The sequence below is a fragment of the Fringilla coelebs genome, assembly GCF_963513975.1.
Source record: "Fringilla coelebs genome assembly, chromosome: 16".
In the NCBI taxonomy this organism is placed as follows: domain Eukaryota; kingdom Metazoa; phylum Chordata; class Aves; order Passeriformes; family Fringillidae; genus Fringilla; species Fringilla coelebs.
Genome location: NC_140042.1, coordinates 2,351,308 through 2,375,769, shown reverse-complemented (window position 1 = coordinate 2,375,769; position 24,462 = coordinate 2,351,308). Strand labels below are relative to the sequence as shown.

The 24,462-nt window shown below is 44.5% G+C and overlaps 1 protein-coding gene across 6 annotated transcripts in view; it reads right to left on the bottom strand.

The window, feature by feature from the left end:
- TOM1L2 (target of myb1 like 2 membrane trafficking protein) overlaps positions 1–24,462 on the bottom strand; it is a 56,504-nt gene that overhangs the window by 8,042 nt on the left and 24,000 nt on the right. Inside the window, exons 5-14 of one of the 6 annotated variants that reach the window (XR_014616563.1) lie at positions 22,441–22,575; positions 21,362–21,520; positions 20,566–20,682; positions 17,836–17,969; positions 15,257–15,305; positions 14,263–14,386; positions 13,338–13,455; positions 11,036–11,111; positions 5,599–5,702; positions 312–371 (exon numbers count right to left, since the gene is read on the bottom strand). Coding sequence is in view for 4 of the 6 variants with exons in the window: in XM_084216830.1 (XP_084072956.1) it covers positions 312–371; positions 7,890–7,976; positions 11,036–11,111; positions 13,338–13,455; positions 14,263–14,386; positions 15,257–15,305; positions 17,836–17,969; positions 20,566–20,682; positions 21,362–21,520; positions 22,441–22,575 (1,059 nt within the window). In the remaining 2 variants the exon portion in view is untranslated. Of the gene's footprint in view, positions 1–241; positions 501–5,598; positions 5,703–7,889; positions 7,977–11,035; positions 11,112–13,337; positions 13,456–14,262; positions 14,387–15,256; positions 15,306–17,835; positions 17,970–20,565; positions 20,683–21,361; positions 21,521–22,440; positions 22,576–24,462 lie in introns of those variants that run through there. The other 5 variants (XM_084216830.1, XR_014616564.1, XM_084216827.1 and 2 more) reach the window with 5 other exon arrangements.

Here is a 24,462-nt window from a genome sequence, read left to right as displayed (position 1 = left end):
CTAGTGCAGAAAAATTCAGGCCATATTTAATGCTTCCCTATTTGAGGATCAGAATCCCACGTTTTCTGGAACATGTGCTATTCTGTGATGTTCACATGGAGAAGGGAAAATAAAACAGCTCAGGAAAAAAGTGTTTTGATTGAATTGCTGAACACGACCCTGACTCCTCCTGCTTAGATATTCCCTTCAAAGGGAACCAAACTCTCTGTTTGGGAAGTATCACTGCTTCCTGCTATGAGAAGTACCAGGAACTCAGCAATGCATTGAAAGTTACCCATGCAAGTGAAAAATGAAAATATAAAGAGTCTCACCAAGTCGGTACTGAGCCACTCCTCAATGTCATCCATGACAGAGGACTGTGCAACAGGGATCTAGGGAGTGCAGCGAGAGAACAGCAAGGCAGGCAAAAACCAAAACACATCCACAATCATGGCCACAGAGCGATGGAAAACGCCAGAAATAAGATTAAAAACAAAACAAAAACAAAGATGTAAGATGTGCTGGAAAAAAAAAAAAGGCAACAAAATATAAATGGCATTTCAAATAAAGAAACAACTTGGAAAGGAAATTATGAACAACAAGGCTTAAAAAAACAGGAGAAAGATTATGGGGAATGATGTGACTGGATGCCAGTGTAAGATGAGTAACTTCTCGACCACATATTAAAACCATCAAGATGGACTGATGATTCTAATCTTGATCGTGAAATGCTTTTAAGGGTAGAATACTGGATATCAGTTAGGTTTTGAAATGTTAAATTTACACCTTTTGTTTTTTAAAATGGGTATTAGCCACAGTGAAGGGTTAGAAAAAAGAGGGGCTCAAAGTCTCCAGGCAACACTCCTATGAAAACAAATTGGTTTTCCGTGCAGCTGGAGAAGTCAGAGCCCAGGGTACAGTCATGCTTCCTCCCAGATCCTCCTCCCACCACACCACCAAGCCCTGGCAAGCCTTGGCACAAGGGTTTAAAATAAAACTGTCCCAGCTCCCAGTTTCCACTCCTCTGCCAAAGGTGACCCCCGGCAGCAGAGCCCAGTGTGTGCCAGTGCAAAGTGCGGAGTCTCAAAAGTGAGGGAGGAAGAGGAGGAGAGCACAGCCCCAGAGCAGCAGCGGGGCTCTCCAGAGCAGGCCAGGCATAGTTTAACACTCAGGCATGGAAGGTTTGCCTCTGCTCCTGCAGTGGAACTGGTCATGATACCAGTGTGATTCCAACAGGCAGTGCAGAGGCAGCTGAAGGGCAGTGATTTCACACAGTGCTGAGGGTAACTGGGTCAGCAAAGGGAAATTACTGAGTATTAGGTGCAGAATTTCCTGACTTAACTACACTGCTTAAATACAGCAGAGGCCTGCTGAGGTAAACAGGAAAACACCACAATAGATCTGGTAAGGACAACCTGAGAAATAGCTGGAAAACAATGTCAGACATGCGAGTTCCAGGCCAGGGCATGGCAGCCGAGCAGCAGGGCTGGCAGGGAGGAGACCTGGCACTGTTAGAGGGACTCTCCTAGGCAGAAAACGTGTCAGGGGTTCTCCACAGCTTTGCCTGAAGCCTCTCACAGGAATCCCACCCTAGAAGTGATAAAAAACCTTGTGGATGTGGTTAGGACATGGCTTAGTCGTGGCCTTGGAAGCAGTGTGTTAATGGTTGGACCTGATGGTCTTGGAGGCCTTTTCCAACCTTAATGAATCTGTGATTCAATAAGAAAAGCTGGAAGAGGCTCTGCAGATTAACTTCCTGGGAGATGTAGTTTTCTCAGGCACTTCTAGCAGGGGAAGATGGACAGATGCTGGATCACAGAGGCTGAGGCTGTTTAGCAAAGCTCCTCAGGAATTTTTTCACAGAATGAAGGGGCCCTTTGTACTGAGAAGGCCAGCTAAGCCCTTGCTTGAGGTGAGGTGTGCTAAAGTGGGTTAGTTGTGCCAAAGAACTCTAAGTCCAGAACTCAATCCAAAGCATCTCCCCCAAAGAGCAGCACCAGGAAGGTGGCTGGGCTCTGGCTTCACAAGTTGCTGGACAAAGTGACAATCTCTGGGGTCAGAGGTACAAGATGTCAATTTGCTTCCAACGAATTCATAAAGATCCCAAACAGAAAATAAATTCCTGCAGTGTCCTCTGGAATGGGCCAGATTTAGGATAACTGTCCCTTTCTGATTTCCTGAATCATGCACACACACCACTATCACAGTGAGCTGAAGCTGCTGTGAGCTGGCCACTCACGAGGGAAGAGCTCTAAGCACCTTCCAACACATTCCTTCCCAAGGACAAGTTGCATCTTGTAAAACTGTCTCCTTGGTTTAACAGCTTTATAAAATACTGGCTTCAGAGATATAAAGTAATGATTTTATTCATCCTACAGCAACCTAAAACCTACTGCAGATGTTGCACTGCTGCCTCTCTCTTGTATTGCTTAACACTCTGCAAGGTGCAGCCTCTGAGCTCTGGGTTGCAGCTCAGAAAGGTGCTTATGTTTCTCTAAGGATAAGAACATGTGCATGGAAGGGAGGAGGGAAAAACCTGGTTTATTTCTCCTTTTCTGTGAATAAAATTTACAGGAACACAGAGGGCTCCAAGAGAGCTGGAGGGGGATTTTGGATGAAGGCCTGCAGTGACAGGCAGAAAGGAAGAATGGCTTTAAGCTGAAAAAGGGTGGATTTAGATTAGATATTAGAAGAGATTATTCCCTGTGAGGGTGGGGAGGCCCTGGCACAGGTTGCCAGAGAAGCTGTGGCTGCCCCATCCCTGGAAGTGTTGGATGGTTGGATGGGGCTTGGAGCAACCTGGGATAGTGGAAGGTGTCCCTGGCCATGGCAGGGGGTTGGAATAAGATGATCTTTTTTCCCAACCCAAACCATTCCAGGATTTTATTATTATAAGAGCAGCTGTTCTAAAAAGGGTGGCTGTACTGTGCCCCTGTATTAGAAGGAACAGCAGCTCAAATCTTGATTATCCTCAAAACATGACAGATGACTGATCAAGTACTGAGTTCCTGAGAATCACAGGACTCTTGAATTTGCAGAAGTCCTTGAAGAACAGCTCAGCAGCACAAGAGATTGTGCTGTGGTGTTTCGTAAGAATTTTTAAAAATGAAAAAAAAAAGACAAAAAAAGGAATTCTACTTTCAGCTAGAGCTACTTATAACAAACAAACAAAGCCCTCAGAAGTGCAAGAGCACTTCTTGCAGAGAAGCAGACAAAGCTGTAAGATAAACATCTGAGTGTGTCAGCCGTTTGCTATTCAGCACTGACCTTTTAAAAAGCTTTCCCTGTCTCCCAGCACACCCACAGAAGTGCTGAGGGTTCCTATCTATTGCTCCTTCCACGCACAAACTTCCAGTTTACTTTCCTAAGACTCTGAGCCCCATTTCCTCATAAAACATGGGTTACACGTGTCAGGTTTAATTTGTTCAAGAATAAAGCGGGAGGAAACTCTCAAAGAGCAACTGGAAGTTTTAAATTATTCAAACGATAACATTGTAACATTTATTTTTCATTTTAAACTGAGAAGAGAAAGTGCAGAGAATCTCAAGTTTTTGCCTGTCAGTTGGGTACTTGGCAAATCTTCCCCTTTCAGAAGCCCTAAACTGAAAAACGTGTAGGGGAATTTTGTTATAACTAACCCCTAAATCACAACAGAAGCAATGTAAAAATATATTAACTAGTTTGCACATTAAAAAAAGACAACAGTTTCTGGGAACAAGCAGCAGTGGCAGCCACAGACTACATGGAAAAAACTCTGGAATGGGACACTATCTTGCTGATATTTTGATTATGCAAACTTCCATGGTCTAGTGAAGCTTTCAGTCTTGGCAAGAGAGCTCCCCAGATAGTGCAGGCTGCAAGAGCTGTTTGTATAAAGATATTGTGATTTTTTTTTAAGTCTATACTTACAGTAAATGGAAATTAAGTCACAAAATATTTTTGGGTACTTCAAGTAACTGGCTCTAATTAAAAGCTGGTCTGATTGTTTAAATTCCTTTTTTATTTAGTCTTTGGAGAATCCTACAAATGGGATCATCTCAACAGTCCTGAAAGAGAAATGGAAAGGGAGGGCTGGGAGAACAAAAGTGAGTGCTCAATCCCACAAAACCCACAGGAACCCGGAATTCAAGTTCCTACTTATCTAAGCTAGATTGTGTTGATGTTCTCACTAGCAATCAAAAGCCAAAGAGTATTGCCAATATTTTTCCTCAGAAGTCATAAAATCCAATATTCTACCCTTAAAAAGACAGTTTAAGGTTATTATTATCACATTTTATTTCTATTAAAAATGATCCCACTGGAAAAGAAGCAGGTATGAAATGACAATTCAGGTCTCTAGGTGAGCTCATTAATGTTCTTAAAATGTTTAACAAGGTTTATGCTAATTGTTGCTAGACTACTGCCTTGTAATAGCTTAGTTAATTCCACTTCTTTCTAGATGTTTAACAAAGCTGACACCAGTTCTTGGTTAGTTGCTACTCACTCCCCCTCGCTGGTTAGCAGTAGTAAAGGTCTGTCATACCTACAGCAGCACTAGGAGCACACTAGCAGGCTACTCCAGCTTACTACTACAGCCTTACCATCTATTTAAAGCTGCTGTGATCTTGAAACAGCTGCTTGGCCTTGATATTAGACCACTCTTGACTTTATGTGTAAGGATTAAATGAACTCCTTGGTTACTCCTGACTGTGTTTGCACATGGCAGGGTTGGGCGGGCAGGAGCTGGGCTGCAGCGTGTTCCCCAGCAGAGCCTGCTGTGCCCAGGCTCTGGCAGGTTGTACAGCAGCCCATCTGCGTGTGCCAGGCGTGTCCAGGCAGTGGCAGCCCTCACTGCCACTGCCACCAGGGCCTGGGCTGTCCTTGCACAGTGCTCTGCAAACACCGCGGCTGCCTAAGGAGACCCCCGTGGTCCTCGGGCAAGGGGAAGCTCCTGCTTGCCTTCAACAGGGAGAGGGGTCCCACCACAGGGAAGAAATGAGATTTGCATGTGTCTGGTTTGGGGCTTATCCACAATTCAAGCACTTCAGTCTCCAAGAAGATGATGTTATACAACAGTCTCATGTTACCCAAGTCGTTTCCACATCTCAGATCCTATCTCTCTCTTGAAGGCACATAGCGGCATCCCACTTGGTTACTAATTAACAGAGGTTTCATTTAATCTTAACTCACCTATCTTCTCTACAAAGAGGGCTCTCCTCTCTAGCCAGGCATGGTGCTGGCAGTCAAGATAGAAAGCTGAGTGGTGTTCATGTCACTTTCTGGGAATTCTGGTTCAGTTTCCTCCTTCCCCTGCCACTGTCCCAATTAATGTCCTAACGTGGTGGCTTAAGCAACACCTACTTCTCACTTTCATAACAAATAACCCATTTGGTATGTGAGTGGGTTGAAAGATTATTCTAAGAAAGGAATATATTAAGGCAAATCTCTGTCCAATCTCATGAGAAGGAAACTGAGACCACCTGCACTAAAATGTGGCTTTGTGGTAAAGTCTGTGCCTAATTGCTGCTGATACAGACCCCTGTGTGAGACCTGCAAAATCCAGATCTGCCACTGAACAGCTCACCTCCCATCCCTCAGCCATATAAAAACCAGAAACATTTTCTGTCAATATAATTTTACCTATTTTAGTTTTGTAGGTAGAGCTGAGATGGATAAAAGTGTGGCCTGTGTCTGTCTCCATCATTCTGGCACCATCTTGATGGCAGAACTGAGCCACAAGTTAACTGGAAACAAGAACAACACTGCCAAATTCATTGGGAGAGGAGAGCCAGAGACTGCAAAGGTGTGTGGTGAACTGGGACATAGAGAAATGGAGTGGGAAGGACTCAGCCCAAAACTGAAATGTATCACAGCTTGTAGAGAACCATGTCAGGTTGTGAGGGATGTGAGAAACACTCTGGCAGGTGGAGAATTCCTTTTGAGTGGTCTCAGTGTTGTGCAGGCTCAGGCAACAGCAGTGTCAGCTCACTCCTTTCCTCCTCACCAAAGTACCAAAAGCACCCCACAGAGTGGGCACATCAAGTTCATACCTGGGATTCTAGTTATCCACTGGCATTGTAAATGCTACAGGTCATATTAATAAACACTGTTAAGAACTACAGCCAGTTAAGAGAGAAACGGAGTTAATGATTAGTTCAGTTTTATTTTAGGTATTTCTCTCTCGAATTTAGCATACAAACAAGGTGGCAGGTTTGTAAGAGCAGTGACTGTTGGACAGCCAGGCCCCCTTCCCTCCCCAAATCCATATGCCTCCATGAATGCTGCAGTATCCTTTTTCCAGACTGAATAACCACAAGCCAATGAAGGAATATGCTGTTTGCTTTTTTAATAAAGCAGTGGTGTGAGTGGTGTGAACAGCAGGGGTGCTGATTTCATGCTTGCCCGCTCTTGTAAACAGTGGAAAGGCAAAGAAGAAGAACTAACTCAATCACTGGATTATTCATTATGGATGAACATCTAACAGTGGCACAGCACATCCCTGGCTGCAACAGAGCCACTGAACAGCGAGAGCCTCTGTGAGCCACAGCCAACAGCATCAGAGGCAAAGCTGATACTGCTGCTCATTTTACAGCTTTTCACCCTCACCTTGTGAGCTGACAGCACCAAAATGACACTCTGGCTCCCAGGGACAGGTACCCACAGTGGGCTTATCCACCTGTGTGAGCAGGCATGGAGCTGCTTTTGGGCAGGCAGATACAGCACCTGTCCCATCACTGTGTGTGCACCAGCCGTGCAAAATTCTGCCAAACTTCCAAGCTGGCCCTGAGAAATAATCTGCATTAGCCCTAAATCCAGAAGAATAAATGCAAGTGTTTCACAGAGTAGATATTTCACACTCTGGATTTTCTAAACTTTAAGTTTTCTGGGATGTTTCTCCTTTTTAAGCACTGGGCAGCCTAGTCTGGAACATTCAGGGCTCTCCCTAGAGTGAGACATTCCTGTTCCTGGTGCCCAACCCCACATGCTGCCCTGCCAGCACACCCCAGAGCAAAGGGAATTCTCCCTGCACTTCTCTGAACTCAGCTGCAGCCAGGACTGTCTCAGGAGGATTTTCTACAGTTAGGTCACATTATTGGTACTAATCTCAAACACTTAAAATGATGGATTACATAGTCCAAAAAAAATTGTCTTAGAACTTGGCTTTAAGGCATAGCTGAGGGTATTTTTCCTTTCCTCTGGCTTCTGCACCTAAAGCAAGCTTTGAACTTCTCTCTGCAAGCACATTGATGAAGGACAACTTCAAACAAGGTCAGAATGTGCACAGGTTCAGTGATCTTCAGAAGCCTGATTTTATCAAGGCACTGGCATCACCAGACATAGGAATTAAATCCTTAAAGCCAGAAACACTACTGTACCTTTTGGAGTCTGATTCCTAATGCCAGTGGGGTTGAAGATGCCAATTTGGGCAGCAGTTCTCCTATTCCCTTCCTTGCATAAAGACTGATCCCTACATGACTCAATTCAACTACATATGATCCTACAACTTCCCTATGTTTATTCCTGACCATGAAGCCAAGCACTATCAGAAAAAGCTGCTTTACAGACAGGTGGCAAGTGTCCTCTTTATGAATAAGATCCATGAGACTTGTGTTTATCCCTCGAAAAGTGGATACTGCATAAATAAATCAAGACAGTAGAAGGAACCAATTGGATCCCCAGGCCTCTTCTGAAGGTGATGTGGGATCCTACAAATGATTCAGTTATTTACAGGTCTTTGTGCTGTATAAACCAGAAATTGGTGCAAATCTTTCCCTTTGCCCCAGGTAATGATGCAGGTGGGAAATAAACTCCTTGTACTGTCCGATTTCAAGCGGTTCAACAGGGCAGGACGAGAGGTGAATGGAGGATGGTTATTCTAGGTCAGGGACTGGGGTGGGCAGTAGGAATTGCTTCACTGGTGAAGTCCTCACCATTCCTTGTGTAATTAGCCACTTGTCTATGGGCTCCATGTCTGAGTTCCCACCTTTACCTCTCCTCTGTGTTGAGAACAGAAAGGTCCATAAAGAGAGAAACCACAGCAACAACCCGTGATAAAGTAATAAAACAGTTAAAAACTTCACATACACAGACACACACAAACACACAGAGTTGCCTACAGTTGCTTCTGGCAGCAGCTGCGTCCCCCTCTGCCTGTCATCTCTGTTCATAAGGGGACAGACCTCACCCAGAATTCTGCACTTCCTACAGACAGCTCACAGTGTTTTAGCACTCCCTCCATGATGTCCTTAAAAATAAGAAAAATAATAATAAAATAAACCAATCACTGGCTAGTAGTGAGGCTGATGTTTGTCATCTTCTTAGAAGGAGGAAAACTGAGGCTGTACAAGCTACTGCAGGCAGTGGGACTGCACTGGAAACTCTCGTGTCACAGTCTGTGGAGTCCCCCTTGTTTTTAAGGCACACCCTGCTCATGTCCTTGACCTCAGCAGACAGACTGTGCCCCACACAGACAGCACAGCAGCTCTGCAGTGGTGTTGAGTGGAGGGAAGTCAGGGCAGTTTGCTGCAGTGTCCTGGCAGCCTTTCAAACTGCCCCTCTTGAAAAGCACAGAGGTTAAAGGACTGCTGATGCATCCAGCTCTCCTGAGCAGGCTGCAGACTGCACAGCACAGCACCACCAACACTCCAAGATGGTTTTGTGTCCTTCAGCACCTCCTCCCTGAGCCAGGGGATGCAGAGTCATGTCCAGCTCTGGAGGGGCTTGTCTGGGCTCAGCAGAGTGCAGTGGCTCCAGTCCAGAACTGGGTGAGCTCAGCAGAGAGCCACTGGTGTGTTATGTACATCCACCCAGACACCTGCATGCACAGGACACTTCCCTGTCCTCATTAACACAGGTAATGGAGAATCAGCTGCAATCTTTTATGTCTCATTTTATGTGGGGAAAAAAATAAAGGGAAATCATTGCAATTTCATCTACTCTCTGTGTAACACCAGAGAATTATTTCTTGGACACCTCTCCTCCCGGTTGTGATCGTGCAACAACTCAGTGGCAACAAAAGCAATTCCCAACATGGAAAAGCAATATAAAGAAAACAGTGTATTTTTAGCTCATCTTGTTTCCAGCTGCTAAATCACATTAAAAGACAGCTAATGCCACGTGATCAGCCCCGTCTCTGCAGACCATTCTGAGAATGACTGCATTAGAAACGTCGGATGTGCTGAATTCTGCCACTGGACAACTGTGCTGGAACGAGATGTGTGTGAAGAATGTGTTGCAAAGCTTTTGGCTCCTCCCCAGAGCTGTTCTTAAATTAGCTCTACCCAAATTAAAGCCTGTCTTTTCATTTACTGAGCACTGCCAGTTTTTTGCTACACATGCTGGGGCTGGTAACTTTAGGAGAGTTTAATTTTTATTTCCTTTAAGAAGAGACACCCACAAGCCTCACAACAGTTGAGAAAAAGTGTTTACCAATTACAGAGCGACTGCATTTCAAAACAAGCTATTCTGATCACACGTTACAGTCTCCAGGACCTTTGAAAAGAGGCTGAAAGTCTCGACATCTCATAGCCCCAGGTTCCACAACCCATAAGGCATTTACCCCTAAAAACTTTGACCCTCAGATGAGCTTAGCCACAGCCCTTTGAACTGACAGCACTTGGGGCAGAGCAGCAGCTCTGCTGGTGTGAATGACACGTTGTGCTGGTGCCTAAAGCAGAACTGGCTGGGAAGAAAAGTGTTAATAAATAAAGACATGACCCTGAGGCCACTGGGGGAATAAACCCCCTTGACCAGATAAATGCAAGCCCCTTGCATTTGGTTAGCCAGGAACAAAGAGCAGGATCTCAAATCCTTCCCCAAGTCCTGCCAATAACAGCTCAGTGATACTGGAGGCTTGGGATGTCACACTGGATTCAGGAATTCCTGTGAAGGAATATTTCTGCCGCTGCCTCCTCATGCTTCCCCTTTTCCCTCAGTACTGCTGCCATGAGTTTTTGTGGGGCTGAGCTCCAGCTGGTCATGGGGCTGACCTGGGTTATAAACTGCCCTTCCTGCAGGAGGACAGGGACAGGATGAAGCATGTAGGTTCGTGGGGTGGGGGATGCTCTGTGAGAGCTGAGGCCCTGCTCCCACTGAACAATGGCTGGGCAGGCAGGCAGCTGTGATCTGACCCCAGCTGGCTCCCAACACAAATTCTCCCTGGCTTAGAGCACGAGCTGCCAGGCATGCCAGCTGCCCAGAGTACTCCCACTTCATGAAAGAACCAGGGTGGGATCAGCCAAGGCATGGGGAGGCAATTCTCCCCAGTGAGAGGCATGAGCACACTGCATTGGCTCTCCCATGCTATGCTGGCTCTGCCGTGCTCCCTAGTGGTCATCACAGCCCAAAATTGGACTGGAAAAGGCTCTGAACTTGCTCTGTCCTCTAAGAACTCACACACAGCTGCGTACAAAAGAGCAGCAGAGTTTTTAAAAGCAGGGAGGTAGAAAGGGGTCGAGGGATGATCTGAAAGCTCCTTCACTTCTGCCTTCACCGAGGGATGCAGACAAAGCTGCCCAAGCTCTCTCACCCGTGTTTGAAGCGTCAGCTGCTGTGAGGTGACAGCACATGGGGCTCTTCTGCCCACACAAGAGAGCAGGAGCCTGCCCTGGGCAGACAGAACAGGCTGCAAGCAAGGGCAGTTATGGCAAAGAATGTGAAGCATTAAATATCTGCATCATTTCTCTCCCTGTAACTCGCCTGTGTATCCATGCACTTGGAGCAAAGTCTAGTAGATTAAGACTTTCATAAGCAAAACCAAACCAAGCCAATGCACATCAGTGTTCACAGGATATTCCCCACTTAATTCTTCTCAGCAGTGAGTCCAGCCAAAGAGCTGGACTCCCCAGACAAGCTGCAAGGACACAGAGGAATTTACCCACTGTGATTCTGAAGTCTTTAAGACTGAAGTGCAGCATCCCTTTAGAGATCATTACTGAGCTAGTACTTGCTCCCAGATATCAATTTCAAAATAGCCATTACTACCACATTGCTGGAATACAGAATGAGAAGCTCAGTCAAAGCAGCCACCTCCAGCTCGGATTCCACGTGGATAACAAAACTCAGAGCTGTGACCTACCCCTCCTGTGTTCTGTTTCCGAACATCCAGGGCAGATGCCAGTCCTTTGACAGCCTGTGGGTCCTCGTACGTCACGCTGGAAGAGAAGAATAAACCACAGAACTAGCAAGAAACTCCAGCAGTCACCCATCAGCAATCATGGAATCACAGGAAGGCCTGGGTAGGAAGGGATGTTAAAAGATCATCTCATTCCACCCCTGCCATCGGCAAGGACACCTTCCACCATCCCAGGTTGCTCCAAGCTCTGTCCAGTCTGGCCTTGGACACTTCTAGGGATGGGGCAGCCACAGCTTCTCTGGGCAACCTGTTCCAGTGCTTCACCACCCTCACAAGGAAGAATTTCTTTCCAATAGTCAATCTAGCCCTTTAAACTCTCTTAGTTTGAAGCCATTCCCTTTGTCCTGTCACTCCAGACCCTTGAAATAGTCTCTCATCTTTCTTGTAGGCTCTCTTCAGGTATTTTAATTAGGTCACCCCAATCCCTTCTCTTTTCCAGGTTGAACAATCCCAATTCTCCCAGCCTCCCCTCACAGGAATACTCTGGATACCCTGATTTACTCCCCTGGGAACCAAAAAGCACATTCTTTTTCTTAACAAGACTTGGAGGGTACTGTGTGTACCCCAAGAAGAGGAGCTTGCTCTGTACAAAGGCCACCCATCAGTTTTGGAAAACACCTTGAAGCAAAGAGAGCAAGATCAGCATTATGAAAGGCAGCCAAACAGGTCATGAGGCACCCTAAGAATGTCCAAGAGCAAGTGGGGAACTGTGAAAAGAGGCCTGATTGCAGATTATGTTGAACAAAGATTTGGAGATGACATCTGGAAGCCCGACCTTGCTGTGTGCATGGGGGGGAGGCAGAGCGAGACTCAAAGAGAGATGAAATTATGCAACTGCAGTGAAGCAGACAAAGAAATGCACTATTTACAGAGCTGTTAAAAGCTTCTTAACTTGCAATGCAAAAGGGACATGTAGCAGTCAGGTGACAGAGGCAGCAGCAGCATCTCACAGAGCACAGTGGTGAACAGCAGCAGACACAAACACGTGCCCGTAAATCAGCTCCTGGGAGGGGCTGCCTGAGCAGGGGGAGCCCTCTCTCCTCCTCCTGCTGGCTTCTCCCAAGCTGTGAGCACAGCACCCAGAGCTCTCACACCCAGAGCTGTCACCTACACACCACAGCAAGTCACACTCATGCCTCTCCTCCTCCCTGCTGCTCCGTTTATACAGTGCACAATCCAGGGAAGACAGAGCAATCCTCCCTTGTGAAATCACGGATGATCCGTGCTCCTTGTTCCATTAGGCACGAGTGGGAAGAGTAGTTTTGTGCTTCATTTAGCACAAGAGACAGAGGGACCTCAATTAGATCTCTCCTGCAATGCATCTCCTTTCTAACTGTACGTTAAGGCTCCCAACCCAAAATCTCCAGTGGTGGCTTATCCCTCTACATTAGAGCATTTCTTCTAAGCACTGATACCATGTCTGAGGCAGTACCAACAGCTATACTGATAACTGCAAATAAAAGAGCCCAATAAATTTGTAGGCTGTAGTTTTCTAAATTTTTGATAAACTATTTAACAGCATTTCTTAGCTTGAGACAAGATATTGATGATGTTCTGACTACTTTCTCTAACGTCTGAAGCCGGGAGGCAAGAAATAATATATGGAAGAAAAATACCTGAGTGTGTCTTTTATTGAATATCACTTGACAGGGATCAAAGGATCTCTTAATAAGTGCACAGATTTATTTTACATTAAAATAATTTGACCTGTTAAATGCCCTTGAAAGTGCCAGATTTGCAGCTCTAGAGATGCAAGCCCTATGCATATAAACAAATTAGGGGTAGCATGAAACCAGGCAAGCTACACTGCCTTGACAGCCTGCAAGAGTCTGACTGGGGCCAAAAGGAGAGTTAACTGGATGGTAACTCTGTTTCCAAGCCTTTGATGACAGTAATTCAGTCACCAAAGCACATCCATGACCTTCAGGTGAAGGACCCTTCTGCTCCTGTATCTCAAACATGGGTGGATGGGATGACAAGCCTTTAGGAGAAGGCAGAAGTACAGGCAAGCACACTTCCAAGTTTCCAGTGAGCTCATTAACTAAGACAGTGAGTACCCAGCCAGTCTGCTCTGTCCAGCAGAAAGAACTTCTTCACTTGCTCATATTAATAACAACCAAAAGGATAGGGATTGGATTAAATACACCAAAATTACTTTTTCATTCTGAAGTCAAAAAGTTACAGATTTATGCCCTTAGAAAACAGCAGTGCCATGACTAAGTGCTGAAGACAAACTCCAACTTACTTCTTTCGCTGCTCAGCCAAGGAGCTGCCTCTTGTCTGTGCAAACATGTCAAAGTCATCACGAGGATTACTGTGCTGGAGGGAGCTGAGTGTGCCACTGACACTGTTTGTGCCCAAGTCTGCAACCAGAGGAGAAAATAATACAGAACCACTGAAATAACAAACCATATTGCTATTGTTATGGTGGCAAACACCAGCATCATTAACAGCTGCAGCACTGAGGACAGTTTTGTTCCGAAAAGGCTGGAGGATGCTAATCATGTGTTCTTAAAAGAAAAATGTAGAGATTATCTAATTCATCCTGGAAGCAGCACTCCATAAATGCTCCTCATCAAGAAGTCAACATCTGGGAATTGGTGTGAACCTGCTGCCAGTATCCTGAGATATTTAGTGGTCACTAACACAGTCCAAAATTTTGGGCATGGACAGTAGTTTTCTCCACAGTGTTTTCTCTCAGTTACTGACTGTGAAACCAACACTTTCAGACAAAGAGATATGGTATTGGTGCAGGGCTGAAAGAGGTGGAGACCCTTCAGTCAAGCCCAGTGATCCAATCACGTAATCTTTGGTTTGATTTAACGTATATCACCTAAGAGTTTCATAAAACCTTTCATCCAAAGGTTATTTGTAGAAGGGGAATCAAGAACATCACCAGGCTGATTTCACAGAGAACTATAACTAAGCAGAAATAGAAGCAGTAGTACAAGTTCTGCCATGAACAACAACCTGTACCCTCTCCACCAGTCTTCCCTCTGATTAATAAATCCCTCCCTTGTGCAGGCTGGTTCTCAATTGCAGATTGCCACAGTGCAGGAGAGTGGGAATGCCTTCTAATCCCCCCCTGTAAGCCAAATACCCACACCTTTTGGAGGCCACATGGCAACATTAATAGGTAGAGGAGAGCATGATCTAGATCAGGCACTCACCAAGCCCTGCAAGCTGTGAAGAAAGTGAAGATGGAGGTGCTGAGTTTCCAACCATTGGGCTCACCACAGCTGGAGAGCCAGGACCCAAATCTATTAAATTATCTTCTGTCACCTCATTCAGTACCTGTCAGGACACAAGAAACACAGAAGTTACACATGCCAGAAATTTTTTCTTGCAGTACAACATTAAACATCACAATTTTCCACATTAGGTATAAACAGTTTTCAGAAACAAAACTTTGTTGTGACTGAAGTGTCAATACAGAGTCTTTGCTGAAGTTTGCATCACACTGCAGAAGTGGTAAAACACAGTAAACAGAGGAAATAGTTATGAATGCAGAATAGAAAACATAATAGAAGTACAGATTCATCATGAACTCAGACCTTGAACATTATAAAACATCTACAAAAGAGTTTTAATTTAAAAAATAATTAAGACTCTTCAGGTTGGAAAGGGGCTGCTTAAATAGGAAATAAGAGTGGTTCTTCAAATTATGAATGGCTGGAAGAAAATTAACCTGAACAGTGGTATTGTAAGACACAGTGAAGAAAATTAGGTGAAGCAAACAAAAATCATTAAGTGACTTGATCAAATGTAAACAAAATATTTCTTATATATAAATCCAAAATAAATATGTAAAAATGTATAGTGAAACTGTGGAACTTATTGCTTAAGGACATTGTGAACTCCTGAAGTCTACTCAGACTCAAAAGCAATCAAAAAAGTTAATAGAGGAGTGAAAATCCATCAAGGATTGTAAACACAGAGATGTTTTATTGTGAAGTGACTTCCTGAGCTAAAAGTTGTACCTTGGGATTTGCCACATTCTTACTTTTCCTCAGCCAGTACAGGCAGGAGACAAGGCTGGGCAGGTAAAAGGTGTGATACTACTGATAGTACTGCAGCTGGTAGGAGAGAACCAAAGGAGTGAGGTGTGATACTACTGATGGTACTGCAGCTGGTAGGAGAGAACCAAAGGAGTGAGGTACTTACTCCATTGCTGGCGTTCTGTGTTGAGCGTCCCGATCTGTATCGCTCAAATCTGTTCAGGAAAAAAAAAAACCCAACATGGATTTTCAAAGCCACAAATAAATAATAAAAACCATGAGTTTATAACCAAGCCATGACATGCTTGCCACTGAACTTAGTTTTCTCTGGCTCCAAAGGAAGTCTGAAAGCTTTAATTCCAAGCCAGGACAAAGGGAGGATTGCTGAGAAGTTGCACTCTTGGCAAAGGTGGATTTTAAGTTGACTAATCTGATCTTGCAGCACAAACATGCTTGAAAAGCACTGCAGGATTTGTCTTTTGATTTGGGGTTTTTTTTAATCATTAAGTGCTTTGTGACAGACTGTTGTGTGAGCCAAGGGACAGGAGGAACTGCAGCAAGATTGATGCTCACAGCTCAACAAGCCAAGCACTGCAGCTCGTCTCACTCCCACTTACCAGCTCCCTCTTGCTGCAATAATGTAAATGAGGAGCCATATGTGTGTGGCACAGCCCAAGCCAGGCACACGTGGCACGAGGGACAATGGGCAGCAGATTCACTGCTTAAAACATCCTGAGACAACTCAAAGATGGTCACAGCCTATGCTCAAATAGGTTGGTACTTTCCAACAAGGAAAAGTAATGATGTTGGACAAAACCTTCATAGTTCTAAGGAGAAGATGTTGGGTTAGTCAAGCTCGGATCCCTTCTTTACTCCGTGCATGTGAGGCCACAAACATAAACCTAGCTTTTATGAAAGTCTTCAAGGCCAGGCTGGATGGAGCTTCGAGCAACCTGGTCTAGTAGAAGGCGTCCTCACCCCTGGCAGGGGGTGGGATTAGATGAGTTTTGAGGTCCCTTCCAACCCAAACCATTCTGTGATTCTATGAACTCAGAACAGCAGGGGAATTACCTGCTGCTCCCATAGCCTGTCTGAGGCCGGTCTGATCTCCTTCCTCACCATGGAAAAGCACCATGATTTCTTGGAGGTTTTAATTTTTCAAAGTAGTTTTAGAAGCAGTTTCTCTTTCCAGCAAAAAGCCCATAATATTCATATAATCCTACGGGTCTTCTCCCAGATGGACAAAATACAACAGGGAATGTCAAGCAAACTAAAATGTTTTCTTAATGTAACAGAGGAAAACGCAGACTTAAAAGGCAGCAAAACCAAATTCAGGCCCAAATTTCAATTTTAGGAAACTGTGGGTGTTTTCTATTACTGGAAATCCAACTCCCTTTGCTGGAAACCTAAGACACCTCCCACCTCATTTCTCACCAAAAGGCTTCTGTTCATTTACATCCCAAGGCTTCACAGCAAAGGCCAGAGCTCCTGCTTGAGTCACTGACGGAGCTTGGTCCCTGTGCTAGAAATCAGCATGATGGATGTGGAGCTTTTGGAATAGCAGAGGAGGAACTGGAATTTATTGAATGCTCAGACCAGTGCAGCTATTCCACCACAAATGGCTTGCTAACACCACTCAGCTCCCCTTTCATGAATAATGACTACAAACACATCAGCCACAGTCAGCAAAGTCGCAGATGGGGGAAAATAGAAAAAATATTAAGGGTGACCAGACTAAACCTCAGTGCTAGTTACACTCTGCCACTTGTAGAACCCTGCTTGTGCATGAAACACACACCATTTCACACAAAAAGCCAGCGTTTGTTTCAAAGTTTGCCCCATCTCCTCTGAACGACGAAATCAAAGGCAAAATCGAGGGCACCGAGTCGTCTTTGCAGCCTTTGCCGTGACAGCACAAATTCACAGATCTAGAGTCTAATTTATTTTTAAAGGCTTGAGAAACAAAGCCCTGTGCTAAGAGCAAGGAACAAAGGGTACTCTTTGGTGCCTCGCTCCCCAGGCCTGTCATTAAGGGGAAGATTAAACTTTCCCAAGACTGCGGCATCACGTGTCACCTCCTGCAGCAGATGTGCCTGACAGCGCCTTTGTCTGACATGTCGAAAGTCCTGTGCCCCAAGTCCTGTCCCTGGGGATGATTCCTGCAGCATTAGCTCTGCACAAGACAGGCTTTTTTTGTTTTTCAAGATTTTAAGTGTTACTTAAAAACAAACCCTTTGCATGCTCGATGCTCCCGCCCACCTCAGGCAGCTCCCCTTGCACCAGCACTGGGACTGGAGAGCTCAGAGATCAGAGGGCAGAGAGAGCTCATGGGAGCCTCCCTAAGCCAGAAGCAGCAGAGATTTGTGCAGAGCCTGGGCTAGCAGGGAACTAGTGACTGTGGCTGTGCTATTTTTGGTCCCAAGTCCCTACACCTGTACAGCCCTGCACAACAGGGACTCACAGACTTGAGAGTTTTCACAAGGTTGCCTTGCATTTTATAGATATGCCCTACAAAAATTCAATGCATAGTAAAAAAAAAAAAATCATAGTATTAAAAGAATCAACTGAAACAGGAATGTCACCATAAAAGGCCATAAAAACACTGTGTAAATGGTTCCTGTGGTTTGGTTCTCTGTGTCATGTTAGACCCTTGGCCCAGAAGGCCCAATTTCACCAACTGACCTATTTTATTCTTATGTGAAAACCCTGAATGAATGTAAATGGTTGCTGGGAGAGATGCCCCACCTTTCATATCGGAGGAAGACGTTATTTAAATCATCATTCACGTGCAGCAGCTCCTCTGTGACTTCTTCATTGGACACTCGTGAGATAAGCTCCACAATTCTCTGCTGCATGGCTCTGCAGGTTCGGTTCAGCTCCTAGGAGGAATGCATTGTGCACACACAGTCTGATAAGCAACAAGCAATAAGTAGATTTAGTTGAGCTCTGTTCACAGCCAAACATATCCCCCAGCTGAGAAACACTAAGACAAGTTTATCTTTGCATGATTAAATGTCACCCAAAAGCACATCTAATCAAACGCCCTTCAAGAGATGATGGCATAAAACCTTGAGAGCCTATTCACAATTCAACTTCCTGATTCTTCTTTAACTCTGAGCACTTCAGAAAATAAATATCTGTATTTTAGTCATCTGTTTTAAGAATAAAACATGTTAATACAACACCTTCCCAGAAGAGAGCTTTCAAGGAAAATTCAATCTGCTCTTTCTGGCAGTATCGTCCTTAAAAACTAAATGATGTGTAAGGTGGAACATGTGGGGGAAAAAAGGCTCATCAGGGCTGCCACAAATACTAAGCGTGTGCTAGGATGAGAACTTACCAGCTTCAGAGAATATGAGGGTAAAGACAAACCAAGGAGCAGGAGCATGAAAAGGTAAGTGTTCCACACACCCTCCAGCACTGAGACACAGAAATGTTCCCTTCCACTGAGCAAGCGCACAGACAAGAGGCTGCACAAAGGCAATGGGGAGTTTCGGAATGCAGAGGGAGGACATTCATTTTAAATTACTTTCATCAAGAAATCTAGATTTCAGCTTTGCCTAGACCAGGAGTTCTCCTGCTTCCAGGACATCTCTTCCATCACCAAATACTTAGCAGAATTCTGTAGTCCTAAAAGGCCTCAAGACCAAAGGTCAAACTGGTCTGCTGAGGAGAACAGCAAGAAGAAACATGACGTATGGCAGGGTGCCTCTGATCAGGTCAACGGTTTTACTTCAATAAGCACTGATACATTCCAGCTAAAGCATGTCCCTCTGTCATCTTCTGCTCCTCCCAGCTCCACTTCACAGCAAAAATTCAGCACTAAACAAGGATGACTTGTTGGTACACAACCTTCAGGATGAAAGCAAAAATGTGTTTGTTTTCCTTGCATGGTCTGACATCCTAAGCTCTGGATAAATTTCACCTAGTGCAATCCAGCTGCCTTAACAGCTTGAGGAATGTGTTCTCCAATGTCAGTTTTGATCCCATCACTTTGGAAGCAGATTGTGACATTTCAGAGGTTTGTTTGCTGCCTTTCTGAGAGGGCTGACAGTACCTATCTATTCTGCTCAGAGCTGGCTCTCTCACAGGCTGTTTACATTTGATTGTTGGAGAAAATGTCAGGAATTATTTAAGGAGGAGGGCTATATAAACCTCAAAGCAAGGAGTCCTTGCATGCAGCACCCAGCTCACAGCTCTCAAAAGGCTAACCATCCTTTGTGATCAAAAACGGGTTCTTCCCAGCTCTGTGATTCAGATTTAGGCTGCATCAGTCACAGAAGGGAACCAGCTGGAATAAAGAATCCTTGCTGTCACTCCTTTTTATGATCAAGTTCTTTCACCTTAAAGCTGTGCTCTAAGGTTACGCTGTCAAGATGCTGGTGGCTGTTTCTCAGTGTAAGCAAACCCTTCAATTTCGGCCTGTCATGGTTTCCTGGAAGCTGCTTTTGTTTTGAGCAGTTCGACCCAAACAGGCAGTGGCTGAAAGGCTCTTTATTGCAGAGCCTCTCATCAGCTGCCATGATGGCTCTGAGACAAACACACAATGCCACTGCATGGGAGAGACCAGTTTTTGGATGGATTTCAAACTCTGATGCATCACAGAGAGCAATTCCCTGCCTTCCTCCGAACGGATTGCTGTGGGAGCCCATCCTCCCTGCTGAAGGATCAGAACAGAAGGCTACTTCTGAAGCTGTGGAAAGGCAAATCCCACCTTAAGGGCAGCAGCTGGAATGTCAGACTGCAGTGCTCCTCATCTGTGGGACTCTGTGACTTTCCTCAGCCCAAAGGCCACCCCATGACCACTAGCTTTGGGAAAGGGGTGTGAAGCCTGAGACACAAGCTCAGTTTATATGATTTTCCTTCTTGAGATGCACAGTGCAGCACTGGATTGCAGAGAAATCCCTCCTGATTACTCAGTCTAGCCCTCTGGACACAGAACTTCACCTGAGCACCTGCCTAAAGACACCACACCTTCAGAAAAACACATTTCTGGAAAGACAATCAGTTCATAGATAGGATTTCAAGTGGCAGAGGATCCACAGACCCTTAGCATTCTTTAGTCCAGATGGAAATATGGAGTGCTTTTTCCTGCATGGTGACTGGGAATGTTTTGACACTGTACACGTGGTGATGAGGAGTGTAAAAGATGCAGGAATGCTCAGGGCTTACAGAACCTGTAGCAATTCTAAGCTGCTCAGTGGTAAAGGAGATCTGATATTCAACATTGGGAAAAACATCTAGCTACACAGAGAGGAAAGCACTGGAACAAGTTTCAAGGGAAGTCAGGAAACCCTTGTCACTGGAAGCTTTAACAAATGAAGAAAATCAAATGATGGCACTTGCCAGGGTCAGGCACAGCCCAGATCCATTATGAATCCAAGCATGGGCTGTGAAGTGAGCTACAACAAAAAACACCCCCCAGAGAAACACAAGCACAGGAAAGATCAGAATCATATTTTCTAGGAAACTTACCTGGAGTAACTCAAGGTCTGAGGAATCCTCTTGTCCAGGTACCATTTCTGTCAGCATTTCAGACATCACTTTTGTATTCCCACGAACAATATCCAGCTCACTGCGCAGCCGGGCAATCTAAATTGGGGTAAGAAGACAGCAAAACACTGCATAATCTCTTAGTTGAAGCAGTTCATTTTCAAGAACTGACTTTGAGATATCTCTGGTTCTGTCTGACTTGATATCTCAGGCTCCAGACATTCTAGCAGGAAAAAGCCAAAAGAGATAAAAAGTTTACCCAGGAGAAAAGGAAGAGAAAAAGAGAAGAATTATCATCACAAACCCAGATGTGCTGTGCCTGTATGGAAGGGAAGCAATTTCAAACAGCACCTAAAGCCAGACCTTGGCTGTGGTGCCTCATTCCAGTGTGGGGAAAGATGTACGTATTTTAAGTAGAATCTTTGGCTCTGAAGTTATCATTTTGCAGGGAGAAAAAAAAAAATCCTCTATTAGGGCAATTGCGAGGGCTTGACCTCCTGCATCTGCAAGACATTCTGTGCCTTGAAAGGAGAGGGACTAATGGGAATAACTGCTAAAATACTGCTGAGAGGGCTGGACCAGCAGATTGTGCTGCCATTACCAGGCCACAGAGACACATGCACAGCCCAGATTTACAGTATAACAGGAAGAATGATTACTAAGTACACCAGACCTAGGAGACAAAGTCCAAAGGGTTAAAATGAAAGTTCCTCTGCAAAATAATTTCTAATTTGATTTGCTGAAAGAGTCCCACTCGAAAGAATCAACATGCCAATACCTGTTCAGAGTTAGCAGTGATGGGACCAGTCACATTCAAGGCTGGGGCCTGAGGAGCAGAATAGGCCGTCGGAGAGGACGAAGAGTAAGAACTGCTGCTCATCCTTTGCTGAGACTGGGAATTGTGCATATTTGCTGCAGGATCAACTTCAGGAACACTCTGCCACATCAGAAAGACAGGAGTTCAAAAGCTGAGCTGGGACAGCACTTGCTTTGTCAGCAACCTCAGGCCAAACAGGCTCAAATATAGAACATAATTGCACCTTGTGGGAAAGGTCAGTGCAGCTACTAGAAAAGACTGGCAGTTCCAAAAATCTTCCATGCCCATCTCTTTTGACTCAACCCACAAGCATTTAAGTCCATTTAGCTTTACAAGAAAAGTGAGAAGCAAAATAAAAACAAGAGCCAAAGAGAAATAATTATAAATTCTTTTAAACTAGGAATTAAGTTGCAGGCTTCCAAAAAACGATGTGATACGTAGATAGTGAATTTAATTAACCTTGACACAAGAATTGTAATCTCTCAGTCCTTGATCACTTGCATTTGCTGCTTCAAAGATTCATTAACTTCAGTTTTCAGAGTGAATAATCAGAACACCTGTGATCATTAAGTTACTTCCAAGCAGCAGTTCTGTCGACTTTCCAGACCTAACTTTCCAGAGGTGTAAAGTTCTCACATTACTGTGGGATCAGAGAGATTCAGACTCTGTACACCCCTAACAGACAGGCAGACCTTGGCTCAGGGTTATCACCAACAGAAGCAGCCACACTTTTGAGCAAAAGAAGTAAATCTCAATCATAAATCCTGCTGGGCTCTCTTTGAACAAATTAGTTGCATTTGTTTGGTGGTCTTATGGTACAAGATTAAATGTAACAATTTACAACTTCTCAGATTGATGATTGACTCAAGGGAGGAGATAGCTTATCAGTCTGTATTATGTCCCTCTTACATGCCCTTTCACTATTAAAATGTCCTTCCAGGAGTGAGAAAATGAGCCAAATTCAGAGAAATGGGAGGGGAAAAACGAGTAGTTATCCACCTATTTAGACATCCTGGGAAAACACCCAGGTTGCAGCTTACCCTCTGTGGTGTGTGTATTGGAGACAGAGCATCAAGATCTGCCATGGGGAACTCGATGCCTTTCCTCTTGAGTTCTTCATAAATATGCACTACTCCAGTTAAATCGGGGCTACTTCGGAAGGCATCAGCCCAAGCCTGGAAAATACAAGGGATTATCCATAAACCTTCCAAATGAAGCTCCAGCCCCACCCTGACCTCAGATACTGACTGTAAAAGCTTTCATAGATTTCAGCTTCAAAGGAAAACTGGAATCATCAGACCTGGTCTAAAAGATCCTGCAAATATTAAGACAGTCACCCATACATTTAGTTCAGATATAAAACAGACAGGAACCCAGTGCAGAGTAGCTGTGAGTAGCTCCTGACATCATCAAAATCCGTGAACATACATGAACGTCTCTTCCCATCTCCTCTCCTCAGCAGTTATTGATGCTGATCTTTGCTGGCATATTGTACAGCAAATGACCCACCAGAAAAGGTCTGTGTGAAAGATTCAACAGATCTAACCAAAATTCACAAAGCTGTACAATCATCTTAAGTAATCTCCATTCACTTTGTGAAACGTCCTCATTTGTTGCCAAAGGAAAAACACAGCCATCAAGTAGTCTTCAGTGTTTTATTTGGACCAGACTTAAATTAAGAAAAAGGTCCTTTCTGAGGTTCTTGTCCTATGAAAGAGACAGTCCCCTGAGCGGCAGAACTGATGCCTGGGTTCTGACAGAGCATATCCAACACTCAAGACACCCCAGTGTAGCACAAAGGATGAGTTTAAAAGAGAGAAATTCCCACAGCCAGAACATTCATAATATCTCTCCTGCATGAATTCTCTGGTGTCTAAAAAGACTTCAGTTCACATTTGAGCTTTCCCTTCAGTGGGAGTACTAAGTGCTTCTCTTGGCTAGCCAGCCTCCTGCACTCACGAAGCTGCTGGGAGCACAGTATGCTAAAAGCCTCAACCCCTTTCACTTGTGTTGGAAATGAACCAAATATTAAAAAGACAGAGGAAGGAAAAACTGAAATATTATGACTCAATTAAAAAATGAAGCATTCCACAAACCCCCACGTGTGGAGCAGGGTATCAGTGTGCTGGATCCAGAACTACTGTGAGACGCACGTGGGCTCGGAACTTAATTCATTTAGTCATCACTTTTACACTAGTTCTTTGACTATTTTTACTTTAAAAGCTCTTTGAACCATTTTTTATATTTGAGAGGACAGAAATCCAAGATAGCAAAGTAAGATAAAAAATAATATTAATTTTTAACTTGCATTCCTATCCTGTTCAATTCTAAGAGAGCATTTCCTTCCATCCGTGCCCAGGAGACAATCCATTATCAGGTGCGAGCAGACAATCCTGGGTTTGCTTCTCAGCTTTGTTAAGAGTAAATTAACTGCATCAGCTGTTCTGATGCAGTGCAAGTCCAAACAGCCCTGCTTGAGCCAGAGAAAACAGCTCTGACAGCACACAGCCATTGTTTCCTTGGAACTGACCTTCCAAAACATCCCCAGTTCTGATGGAGGTTTTGACTGCAAAAGTAGCTCCACCTTTGCCATTTCACTGCCTTTTCAATTTACACCAGAAGCCATCTGAATGATGCTTCTACATTATGGTGTTCACCACTTCAACTCTATTTGCAAGCAAAAGTGAAAAGTATTAGGCAAGGGATGCTCTATTTAATAATCATCACTCAAAAGAAACTTAGAGGCAAAAATATTCTGCATTCTGTCCCCACTATTTAGTGAAGCTTGTTTGTCAAGGAGGAAGTACTAATGTATCCCCTCTTTCATTGGCTTCCTGTGGATTTTGCAAAATGATCTCATTTCATCTGCACTCCACTTTTTAAAAATATTCTCTCTTCTGCAATTCTCTTCCCTGGAGAAAGGAGACACTTCCATTTGTATTCTTCTTCACCTGAGCTGGGAGCATTATCTACATTAGTGTGTCACAGAGGTCACAAGCAGGACAGGCACTATTGTCCTAAGTGCTGTCTACACACATTGTAAGACAATCCCTGTCCTAGAC